This window comes from Vanacampus margaritifer, chromosome 8, assembly GCF_051991255.1.
Source record: "Vanacampus margaritifer isolate UIUO_Vmar chromosome 8, RoL_Vmar_1.0, whole genome shotgun sequence".
NCBI lineage: Eukaryota > Metazoa > Chordata > Actinopteri > Syngnathiformes > Syngnathidae > Vanacampus > Vanacampus margaritifer.
The window spans coordinates 13595466-13607562 of NC_135439.1; the positions used below are offsets into that span (position 1 = coordinate 13595466).

At 40.0% G+C, this 12097-nt stretch overlaps 3 protein-coding genes across 4 annotated transcripts in view; 1 reads left to right on the forward strand and 2 right to left on the reverse strand.

Moving 5' to 3' along the window:
- Positions 1-2190, forward strand: part of LOC144057139 (retinoic acid receptor gamma-A-like) — a 38581-nt gene extending 36391 nt beyond the window's left edge. For both annotated transcript variants that reach the window (XM_077574431.1, XM_077574432.1), the window contains one exon: positions 90-2190. In XM_077574431.1, the coding sequence (XP_077430557.1) occupies positions 90-433 (344 nt within the window). In that variant the 3' untranslated portion in view covers positions 434-2190. The remainder of the gene's footprint in view (positions 1-89) is intronic.
- Positions 2191-3519: 1329 nt separating this feature from the next.
- LOC144057140 (calcium-binding and coiled-coil domain-containing protein 1-like) lies at positions 3520-9144 on the reverse strand. The gene is made up of 11 exons (XM_077574433.1): positions 9054-9144; positions 8538-8732; positions 7367-7469; positions 7041-7261; positions 6752-6964; positions 6538-6686; positions 5097-5166; positions 4748-5002; positions 4366-4491; positions 4061-4128; positions 3520-3985 (listed from the first exon to the last, which is right to left on the reverse strand). The coding sequence occupies exons 2-11, from the start codon at positions 8676-8678 to the stop codon at positions 3958-3960; spliced, it is 1374 nt and encodes a 457-aa protein (XP_077430559.1). The 5' UTR covers positions 8679-8732; positions 9054-9144; the 3' UTR covers positions 3520-3957.
- A 252-nt stretch (positions 9145-9396) lies between these two features.
- LOC144057141 (single-strand selective monofunctional uracil DNA glycosylase-like) lies at positions 9397-12038 on the reverse strand. The gene is made up of 2 exons (XM_077574434.1): positions 11653-12038; positions 9397-10384 (listed from the first exon to the last, which is right to left on the reverse strand). The coding sequence occupies exons 1-2, from the start codon at positions 11953-11955 to the stop codon at positions 9818-9820; spliced, it is 870 nt and encodes a 289-aa protein (XP_077430560.1). The 5' UTR covers positions 11956-12038; the 3' UTR covers positions 9397-9817.
- Positions 12039-12097: the final 59 nt, after the last annotated feature.

Consider the following 12097-nt stretch of genomic DNA (forward strand, 5'->3'; position numbering starts at 1 on the left):
TTTAGGGGGAGCGTCAACTACTCATTTTGACTATTTGCTGAGGAACATGGTAGTGCAGTTCTTGCCATTGCACCCGTCTGTCCACACAGGTGCAGAAAGAGCCATCACACTCAAGATGGAGATCCCCGGCCCCATGCCGCCGCTCATCAGGGAGATGCTGGAAAACCCGGACGCCTTCGAGGACAGCAGCGACTCGGCGGAAAGCCCCGAGGCCGCCGCGCCCCCCGCCGTTCAGGCGATCAAGCAGGAGGAGAAGCCCACGTACGAGTCGGCGGTGGAGGAGGAAGAGGACGACGAGGACGACGACTACTGGGACGAGGACAGGGAGCGGCTGGCGGACAGTGACGCCGAGCCGTGGGGGGAAGCGGCGGCGGCGGCGACGGCTGTGGCGGCCGGGACCAGTACACACAAGAAAAGCGGGACAACGCAGTAGGACGCTTCCTTCCCTGGCATGCTCATCCTCACACCATCAGGCTCTTATAAAAGAATTGCAAAGTTTACAGGGAGTGAGGGACGAAGCAAAAGCACTCAACAAGCGACTCATTGTGTTCCGCAGTGACAAGAGGGAGGTGGGGGGATGGGGGGCGGGGGACACAAGGAATGTCCCCTTCCTCAGGAAAAGGGCTACGTTTGTATAGAAAACATCTCTTCTTTTTTTTTTTGTTACAAGACATGCTACTTATACGTTCTTATTGTATGATGTATTGTCTCAGCTCTTTGTCCATTTTCTTTACTGTGCGCGTGTCTGTTTTTATGCGCTAAGGTGACACATGGTGAGAGCAGGACTCCAACTTCCAATGGTCTTCCAGGTGGTCAACATCGATTAAAAACAAGCAATACTTGTATATCATGAACAGGGATGGGAAATCGAGAAATGGTTCAGAGTGGTTGGATTCCAAATTGGAATTGTTTGTTTGCTCGCCTGCCGCAATAGATGCTTCTTAACTTCCTTAGGTTCATTTCTTGCATATATTCTGTTATCTGCTCAGGTCAAATCTGGAGTTGCATCATGTTTGAACTGGTGTGAAACGTTTGAGAAGCACCAGTTGAAGATATTAAGAGTTTAAAGCAAGCTAACTCATCTTTATTATCTCATTTACTCACCCAATGAGGATTGAAAAGGAATTGTGTCGATTAAGGAATTGCTAAATTCTTATTCATTCCCATCCTTTGTCATCCAAATGTGATTTCAAAACAACCGATCCCCAACTCAAAAACGAAACCGCTCGTGATGTCGGTATGGAAAACCATTTAAGAATTTTTGTGTGAGGGGGTCAACGTTGGCTTGGATATCAAATAAGTGGTGAAACATGTTTCCACGATGTCAGTAATCAGCATTGCATAATGAAGAGGTCACAGTTAAGCCATAAAGACGCCCCAGCAGCCATTCCAAACTTTTTACATCACAGCAATCCTCAGGTGCGTGTGTTTTTTGTTTTTTTTACTGTATGAAAAATAATTGCATACTTTAACCATCTGCAGTCAACCTCCATTTTGTCGTTTTACAGCTAACAAACGCACACATCGGACACAGTGGTCTTTTTTCTGATGCCAAATATTAATTTCTGATCACATCTTTGCAGTTGTAGCTGTTTGCAGAGCCTGAATGTACAGAATGTCATCCAAGTATTAAATAGGAATGATGTAAGGAGGCTTAAGACGAATGTTAATTCACTCTGAATGTCACAAGGACAAAAATCAGTCAAATGTTTTTTGCACTGTTAAATGTCGTCCAGTTGTACGCGGCATGTTGCTTTGGAACACATTAGATCTTCGGCAACAGGATCTTACAGGGGCAATAAAGTCTCATTTCTTTTGTCTTTTTCCTGAACTTGAGCCAGTGCAATAAAACAAAAGCCGCATGCAAGGTTGCAAAAAAAAAAAAAAGTATAACTTCAGACAAATCAAAACAACTTTTTGCTCATTAAAATTCCATCACCTTGATGGTTGTGACATTTTTGTGTTTTGTTATGTATGGACTGGAGAATATTTAAAGATGCTTAAACCATCTCATTGTGTCTCTCTTTAATAATCACCAACCTCTGTCATCTCCATGCAGAGAGATTTAAACATCTCATCAACGGGCTTATCTGTTTCTGTTTGTATTAAATCTGTCTATGTAGTTTGCTTCTTTGGTTTGCTTGTTATTTTGGCTCCATTTTTTGATAAAAGGCGCTTTGTGTTTTCACACCCGTTGGCGTGCAGCTGTATTTATTTTGTCATCACTTTCAAATACTTAATGAGCATGAGAACCATGAAGAAAGTCATCCCATAAGACACGTCAAGTTAAAACCGTCACATTTACCAGACACTCGTAATGCATTTCATTTCATGTCATGACTGTGACTTAAAAGCAGGCATTCCAAAAACACCGCCATAAACCCAGAAGTAGTGTAAGATGTCATACATGAATCCTGACAATGAAATTTGAGCCGTAAATGAAAGCGTTAAATGGCTCAACAAGACGTTTTAGCTTCGACTTAAGTTACACACAAGAGCCATGCAAACCTTTCTGTCACACACTTGAATCCAAGTTTTGAACACATGCTAACACAAATCCATTCAGGCAATGCCGGTATCACTTTCTCTACAAATACACAACTGCATCATAAAAATAATAATTAAAAAAAAAAAACTCAAAACATCTACATTTTATCTTTAAGCATTAATGCAATAATGGTAGTGGCTCCCAACCACAGTGGCACATGGAAATTTCCAGATTTTTTATTAATAGAAAATTATCATTTTACTACGAATAATCTATCGTCTTTCATCTATGACCTACAGTATAGTGCAGTGGTGTCCAAACTCGGTCCTCGGGGGCCGGTAGTCCCGCAGGTTTTGGATATTTCTCTCCTCCAACACAGCTGAAGCTCATCAGCAAGCTCTGCATAAGCATGATAACGACCTTGTTGATTGGAACAGGTGCATTGGAGCAAGGAAACCTCAAAAACCTGCAGGACTACCGGCCCTCGAGGACCGAGTTTGGACACCACTGGTATAGTGAGTAGAGTGATTTAAATATTCTTCCACTAGAAGATACGATTAACCTGTTGCAATTCATACAAGTGAAATATTATTACTGTTGTAGTTATATGATTGTTTGAAGCATAGTAAATTTAGTAGTATTAGTAAAATTGATCATGTGTATGCACCTCATTACAAACATTCAGTATGAATATTAAATGGTAATTTCTGCCACCTACTGGACAATTTTAGGTTTACTGTTTTGCCGGAAGTGACAGCATAGTTTAGTTAAGATGTTCTCCAGCTAAGACTTTGGGCTAAAAACTTCTTTGCAGTTCTGATTAGTTGTAATTCATTTTGAATATCTGGAATTTACATTTAAAATATCTGTAACACAAAACGACAGATATCTGTTATCCAGTTTCCCCCCCCCCCATTCAAAACTATTGAAAATGCCATTTTGACTGGTCATAATTTCAATTGCAAACATCTACAATATAATTTTAGTAGCTACACATTTATTTTATTTTTTGGGGGTAATGCACTTGTAGGATGTGCAATTGTTTATTTGATGGTTTGTATATCGACGGCATCTTAAAATAATCGCCCAAGTCATTTTTTCTGATTTTTCAGGAAACACAAAAAATTTAACCATTTGCATCATGAGGAGATGATTTCTGCCCCCCAAAACTTTTTGCAAAAAAACATGACCTAGGAAATTATTTTAAGAGGGTGACGATATATATCTTTAATATGTTTCTGTATGTTTTTTTTTTTTCATTTTTAGTTTCATTTGTTTAACATTATTCATGTATTTATTATTATTATTTAGTATACACAATTTTTGTAACATTTTAGTCGTTTGCTGTGAGAATTTTCACATGTAAAATACATATATGCTGTGCATCAAATCAAGGTTGGGAATCACTGCCCAAACATGTACAACCCAACACAGCTCAGTCTCAACCAATAAACTTGCAGTTCTTTGCGTCACCACATGATGGAGCCCGTCAATTCACTGCAGAGAAAACACTTTGAATTAAAGGCTGTGTTTTTATGTACTTGTGTGCTGTTTAAATGTTGGAGAGGTCACCTGAAGAAAGGGTCCACAATTGGCGGCAGCATCACTTGTTTCTTGTCACTATGCTGCTCAGTCTGCCTCTGATTGAGCCAGCAGAACAAGTAAACAATGAAAGGGGAGATCTCGAATCTATCGGGTCACGAGAATGTTGACACGCAAATGTTGACACGCAAATGTTGACGCATGAAGTGAGTTGGCGCCATTCCCCAGTAGACAATCTTATTGGAATCGTGCCAATGAGCAGCCTACCAGCGGCTCTATTAAAAGGTGTGTGTGTGTGTGTGTGTGTGTGTGTGTGTGTGCGTGCGTAGACTCACTCTATCACTGTCATTCTCTCTCAAAAACTCTGCTTGCAGCTTCTCCACTTTAGTCGTTTCCTGTCGTAGTCGCTCTTCCTTCCTTTGCACCTCACTCCTCAGCTCCTCCACTTTCTGCTGGTCAAACTACGCATGCCCAAGCACGCGCCAAGGTTGTTATAGTGAACAAAAACAAACAAAATAACAACTAAAATTGAAAAATATTTTCGTTAACAAAATAGAAAATGTTAAATTTCCAAACTGCAAAAACATTTGACTAATTATTATTATAGCAAAAATGACCTTCATTTTCAACTGCCAGTCAATGCAATACATGAGCTTGTGAGTTTGATTTTAAATATTTTAATTTCAATATATACAATATTTATGTGCTTTTCTCTACCTGCGCTGCGTTCCTGAAGGCTTCTCTCTCCAGGGCCCAGTTGGCACGTTCCTCTCTGAGAAGAAGCTTCTCCTCAGAAAGCTGCAGGCCCAGCTGGGCCACCTGCAGGCGGCTTTGGTGCAGCTCGGCGTGGGCGTGGCCCTGACGGGTGCCCAGCTCCCTCAGCTCCCCGCGAAGTCCCTCGGCCGAGCGCTCGCTCGCGTCCAGGCGGGCCTGCAGGCTGCGGACCTCGGCCTGTGAGGCCTCGTTCTCTACCTGCGGGGAAGGAGGACGGGGAAGATGAACTTCCTTGCTAGGACAATAAAATTCCATCATGACGTGGGGTTCTGGGTTGGAGGACTTTACGGACCTGCAGCAACTTTCTCTTTTCTTCGTCATGTTTGATCTGACCAGATATTTTCATCAGTATCTCTTTTAGCCTGCAATAAGAAACACAGTGTATAAACAAGCACACACACACAAAATAGAGTAACAATCTATAAGTTTGGCATTTCAGACAGAGCGAAGAAAAAAGCAAATGAGTAAATTTGTGAAAGTGAAGTGCAAATAGGCGGGGCTTAACTGCACGAGTATCTACCAAGGCCCAGTTGTTCAGATCTCAGTTATTTTAACCACTGGTTAACCCCTAACCGGCGGTTACATTTTTAGCCCGCCGTTAACTAACCAGCCGTTAAATATGCGTTGTTCAAAACACATTTGGTCATACAGTTTGTTAATGGCACCGTCAAAGTTAACCGTGCCATTTACGTCACGGGTTAGCACCGATATATCCCACAATTCCTAATTTTGTTTATTTCCGGGTAGGCGATTGAAATGGATACTATCCAAACGACCCCTGTCACTCGGCACAAAAAAATAAGCAGGAACTTTTCTTGCTGACGAAGAAAACGTTATTCAATCAATGGTTGACGCAATTTAGGAGTTTTTGTGAAATATATATTTTTTTATTATTCATTATATATTTTTTTCTACTGTGTGTGTATTTTCAGTGAATATTTTGTGTAATATTTTTGCCAAGATTTTTGTAGCATATAATGTATGTTTTTGTTGGATTTGATTTCTCATACTTTTGTCTGTTTTTTTGGGCTAGCATATTTGCATTTTTGACTGATTTGTATTTTTGTGTAATATTTTGCTAGAGTAGTTTTGAATTATTAGTCTTGTTTTTGTATTTACATATATCTAATATGTGTGTATTTTTCATCTAATATTTGTAACTATCACAAATATTAAAATTAATAAAAAACATGTAACTTGTAAATTTAAATTAAATAATTAGCAGTGTTGTTGTCTGTCTGATTATTGACGTGAAAGCAAACAAGAAACATCACAGGTAACCTTTCTTTGGAATCACCTCCCACTAAATGTTGGGCAAGCCCCCTCTCTGTCCATTTTTAGAGCTCGTCTTAAAAAACACATTTTTATTCTTTCTCTTTTGACTCAGCATGACACTTGGCATTGTTTTACTGCGTGGTAAGTGGTAGCGTGTGTGTAACTCTTCATCAGAATAATCACCAATATCAAGACCTCGATAGACTCTCTTTTTCTTGGGGCATCATGACGGCAGCATTAGCCACAAACGCAGAGTTAACCACACTGTTAAAAAGTTAGCGGCGGTCCTTAGGTGTGTTAACTTTAAGAGCAAGTTAACAGCCGGTTAAAGTTAACAGAGTTTTGAACAACAGGATAACAGTGCCGTTAAAGTTAACCGTCGGTTAAATCTACTTAACCAGTGGTCAAAGATATAACCGAGTTTTGAACAACCGGGCCCCGGTGTTTTAAGGACTTGCCTTTCCAACTCAACGTTCCTCTCCTTCTCTCTATCAGTCAGCACCTTGACTTCATCTTCCAAGTCTTTGGTATGTTGATGACTGCGCACTTTTTCAGCTGTGAGTTGACTCAGTTCTGAGTTGAGATTTTCCTGACTGCTTTTCACATCCTGCACAGCGACACACATGAGTATTAATCAAGAATCAAAACTAGGTGATCTCTATTAGGTCTTACTTTATGTTTTCCTTCCACCGTCTTCAAAGCGTCACATTTGTGTGTCAGGATTTGATGGAGCTGGTAAATCTCCTCCTTCAAGGCGTCCCTTTCGCTCTCCCACTCCCCCTCTGCTTTTCTGTTGCTCCTCTTCTCCTCCTCCATTTCCTGTTTGGCCTCCTGCACAGCCTGCTGCAACTCTGCCTTCTCCCTCAAGCACTCATCCAGCTCTCTCTGTGGATAGCAAATAACCCACAGAAAATTCAAGAGTTGTGGAAAAGTAGACGTTGGGCAGCTTCCTATGACCCACCTGCAACAGCTGAGCTCGGGGGACCACAAGGAGAAGCTCTTCCTCGTCATCATCATCACCTCCTTCTTCTTCCTCATTTCGCTCCTCTCTCAGGGTCTCCAGCTCATCCAGAGGTTTTGGGGAGCAGAAGGTGAAGGGTCGGCTTTGGGCGCATACTTTTCCCATCTTGTCGACGTAGACAAAGTGGTACTCCACTGCGCTGGGACGAGGCAGGTAGAAAGCTGACAAAAAGTTTAAGTTTCCGCTTGTAATATACGTGGCCTTCCTTTACAGAGTGGTTTACTTTAACAAAACTACAGAGTAACTTTGCAGTGTTTGATGTTCACCTTGAAAAAGTGCACAGCAGTCAACGCCGTTTCCTTCGGTGTAGCCTTCAGGGACCAGCGACCATGAGTATGTGTGGTACTCGCTAAGTGACGACCATCCCACCTATGGAGGAACAAGACCACCAACATTAGGTAACACAATCAAATGACAAACACAATACAGTGGGTATAAAATAAAATAAAAAAAGTCTACACAGTTTTGTGAGATAGAAAATGAGACCAAGCTAAATCATTTCAAAACTTTTTCCACAGGTAATTTGAGTTGTAACCTCAATCGGAAAAAAAATATTTTAGGGAAGTAAAAATAAACCAACTGAGATGATGTGGTTGGCAACGTTAATATATTTAACGAAAACTAATGAAATTACTAAAGCTAAAATTGAAAAGTCACTCATCGAAATAAAAAAACTAAAAATAACTGAAAAACTACATCTTAAGTTTCTAGTCTAAGTACAATTAGAGCAAAAAATTCCATTTTCAATTCTATGAATTAATATTATGTATTATTATGTATTTCGGTGTTCTGTATTTTAAATGTATTTATTTTGATATTGCTGTATACCAGTAGTTACAGAAGAAGGAATGTCAGGTGTTTGAGAATTATAATTTATTTATTTATCTATTACACTACATTTTGTGACCTAGTTTTTCTATTTTTTATTCGAAAAATACTCCATTTTTTTTTTTTAACTAATACTACACCTAATAAAAACTCAAACGAAGCACTAAAAAAAAAAAAAATAGTAAAAGTAACAATTTATCAAACTAGCTGAATTTTGAAAAACAAAAGTCTAAACAAACTAATTATAATGTAAAATCCCAAACTATTATAACCCTGTTGGTTGCACAAGTGTGCTCATATAATAATTGGAGTCAGCACACACCTGCCACTATTTTAAGTGCCTCTGATTAGTCCCAAATAAAGTTAAACTCCTCCAGTAGGCTTTTTCTGACATTGTATTGCTGTCTATCAGAAGCTTGGAGGTTTTGTGCCAACACTGAGTGTTAATTTCTGTTCATAATTCCCTCTTCCTTCTCTAGGGTAGTTCCAGCTGAAGAAAAACAGTCCCTGAAGCATCCCAAAGCAAGAAAGTTCAACATAACAAATCTCCAGAGGCACTTTTAAATGGCGGCAGCAGGTTTCTTCATTCTCTTGTCGCTATAACAACACCTTGAAGATGCCAATCCAGTCACTGCCACTCCACTGATGGGCTGAAGTCACGCTGTAGTGACACTCGACTCTGGTTTGGGGGAAGTAACGCTGACCCACATTTCGAAACACCACCGCGGACTCTGGATATTGTTTCTCCATGACGGTGACGAGGAGGAAGGCAAACGCTGATTCGGCGACGGGTGGTCAGCTGGCCTGAGTTTAGAACACATGTGTGAGAGAAACACTGTTGGGCAATTCAGCATGGCCTCCCTCCAACATGTTTATAAACTACATGCTCACTGTCACCCACTGTTATGCAAACTCAATAGATAGATAGATAGATAGATAGATAGATAGATATTTGTCATAAGTAAATAAATACAACAAAACATATTTTACATATACATTATCGCTCAATTTGGCTAGCAGCCACGTAAACTGTTATCGAGCAACTGTTGCATTTATTTATTTATTTATTTAAAGAATAAGAATCATAATTGCGTTTAAAAAGAAAGAAAGAAAAGAAAGTCTTACCTGAAGGAGGGGGAAAAAAAGTCGTTTCTGAGAAGTGCACAGTTGTGCTCCCAACATCACACTGACGAAAGTTGACCAGGTGCCTTCTGTGGATAGTCACCCCCAGAGGATCATGGGAAATGTGGTTCATTATCAAGAACATAACAGAGTCCTGTTTCTCGACACTTAATCCGCTGCGGTGAGTTGTTTACTCGCTTCTTTCATTTCTTGGCAGTAGCAGAGGCTTCCCAGGAAGAATGGCTAGGCTATATATGACACTTATTCACGTGCTAATAACAGGACTATAAGTCACTCAGAACACCCCCCCCCACACACACACACTATTTTGAGATAAATTCAAAAACACAATCAAACAGTACACTTTATTTTAATTGTCATCAATTTTCCAATTTGTAGTAAAAATAAATAATACATGGAATTGTAATAGTGTTGCATTACAAGGTGTGAACATGACCTGAACATTCATAAAGTTTAGGAATATAAACCCTCAGAATACCATAACCAGGATATTAATAACAAATACAAGTAGAAGAAATCTAAATACACATAAGTGGTAAAATTGTAATGCAAAAGAAATAATTGTATAAGAATACAATGTATTTGTACAAAAAACAGCATACAGTATTGCCTGTAACAAAAACCATGAGTATACATTTGTGTACAGTTTATTTATGAATCTCACCCAAAATTAGCTGGGGGAATAAAGTTCACCCACAACCCTAATGAGGACAGCAGTATAGAAAACATGTGGATGCATTTTCCATCTATGAAGTCTCTTGAGTGTGAGAGGATTCTGTACATGTGTTTTTACTCAGCAAAGAGAGGATACCCAGTTCTGCTAGCTTAGCTTTAGCAACAGTCTCCCAGCCCTTATTAGCCAGAGGGTTCCTGGGGGAAGGATGCAAGATGCACTCCACTCGTACATCAATACCAGCTCCGGCAAGAGCGCGGCGTGCCCGCTGCTCCGCCACCCTGCCCACACCGATCACCATGGAGACACCGAGGGCCTCCACGGCTTGACACAGGGCAATGTCACATAGGCGCAGGAGTTGTTCACGCTGTCTGGATTTGAGCTCAGGGGGGGTCAGGTTCTTCCCGCTGCTGCTCATGAATATGAGGGGGCAAAGGTTGTGCACAAAACAGTGGCGGAAGAACACCTCCGGCTCACCGCACAACTTTCTGAAGAAGCCCCAGAAGCGGGCGCCGCTCACTTCGCTCTGAGTGCAGGCCAGGCCGCTGATGCGGCGCTTCGGATGCTCGTCGTCAGGGCGACCGACTGACCCCGTGATCTTCAGCCAGTCAACTACTGACTTCACTTCACCAAATGGAACCTGTGAGAGATGACGGTGTTTACTTTCCTCCCAGTGAATTGATGCAAGTCAACGTCTGACAATCATATTGGTTGCACGACTGAAATCGACAACAATTATTGAGTATTGGGGTCACACTGAAAAGAAAAAAAAAACACAAGATTAAAATCATAATCTTAAATCGTATATATTTGAGATACAAAGTCATATCTCTCAGGGTAAGGTTTTTGAGTATTAAAGTCATACATACAAACATTTGAGACAAGCAGCCACCTGCTTTCTCTCCATACCCGTCATGTAATTACAATCTAATATTTTCAATCAAAAAGTCAACAATCAATTCAAAGTACTGATAATGTTCATACTCATAATGATCTGATGTTTATGTGTGTGTTTTTTTTGCCACTTTGATCAGAACATCTAAAGTTTCCATCCTTACGCTGGCAACAAACTGCCCCTTTGATGTAATTTCTTTTAAGTGTAAAAATTCAACTTATTTTGGTATATAGATTAAAAAATATATATATACCTTTGTTTTAATTATATGACTTTAATATTGAAGCAACATGCTAGTTTTTTTCTTGCAAATACAAAACTTATTGTTGTAATATTGATTTATTCTTTATTCTTCTCTCAAAAATTTTGAAAATATTCAAATTTTCACCCCCAAATATTTGACTTTATTCTATATATACAGTATATATATATATATATATATATATATATATATATACACACACAAATTGTCTTCTCATAAGACTTTAATCTAAAAAAAAAAAGAAGACATTTTAATCTGAAAACATGCCTCCTTGAAAATACAAGCCTTCATTCTCGTAATGACCTTTCATCACTTTTTATCTAAAAAAAAAAACTTAAATTTTGACAATACTGTATACAGCTTTATTCTTGTAACATTACCACTTTAATATTCAAAATAGTATATTTTTTTAATTGTTGTTTTGAAAAATATACGAATTTGATTGTTTTTTTCTTGGGGGGGGGGGGGGGGGGGGGCTTCACCAACTTTTGACTGTGGCCCTGATAGCCTGTTTTAAGCGATTTATTTTCATTTGTTGGTGGGGCAATATTTCAATTAAGAGAATGAATTTCACGTACGAGAAATTCCCTGCATACTCCAGTGAAGAAACCAAGGAAGAAACACTATCAATTCGGTTTTAGATTGTGCGGAACAATGTAGTGTAGATTTTCCCACATTTGTTTTATACAATGAAAATGACTGATGAAGTGATCTTGAAGACTGATTGCTAGTAAATCAATGCAAAGCTCACCCCAGTCTGGGCCATGCCAAACGGTCCAGGATTCATGCCTAAAAACAAGACGCTCTGGCCCGCCTGGCAGTACTTTTCCACGTAGCATCGGTGCGTCTCCCATGCGTACTCGAGTGGGTTGTACACATAGCGGACGGGTTCTCCGAAGCTGAGCCCACGGAGGTGCGCGTTGAGCTCCAGTTCGAGCTTCAGGAACCTGCATGAAGGGGTCGCGTTCGGATCCGGGATCCACTTTAGTACTACGCGTTCCTTTGCGTCCTGCTCGTTTCCATCACCTCGCGACAATTCACTGCCATTTAACATGATTCTTGTTCAATATGCATTGGTGGTATTTACAAGCTACTGTGTTGACGTTTCTTTCCTGTGTGCGTTTTGTTTTACGGAGACAACAACCAACATTCGAGGACATTACCGCCGCCTTCAGTCTTGGAATATGTACTACATC

Bases quoted from the DNA above. Each gene is read 5' to 3' on its own strand.
- LOC144057140 (XM_077574433.1), bottom strand. From the start codon at position 8,678: ATGGAGAAACAATATCCAGAGTCCGCGGTGGTGTTTCGAAATGTGGGT. The intron at 6,687-6,751 runs GTAAGACCTAAT...GTCGCTGTGCAG, and splicing joins CGGTGGAAGGAAAACATAAA to GATGTGAAAAGCAGTCAGGA. The intron at 4,129-4,365 runs GTGAGTCTACGC...TGGCTCAATCAG, and splicing joins GAGAGAATGACAGTGATAGA to AGGCAGACTGAGCAGCATAG.
- LOC144057141 (XM_077574434.1), bottom strand. From the start codon at position 11,955: ATGTTAAATGGCAGTGAATTGTCGCGAGGTGATGGAAACGAGCAGGAC. The intron at 10,385-11,652 runs GTGAGCTTTGCA...CATCTCTCACAG, and splicing joins TTGGCATGGCCCAGACTGGG to GTTCCATTTGGTGAAGTGAA.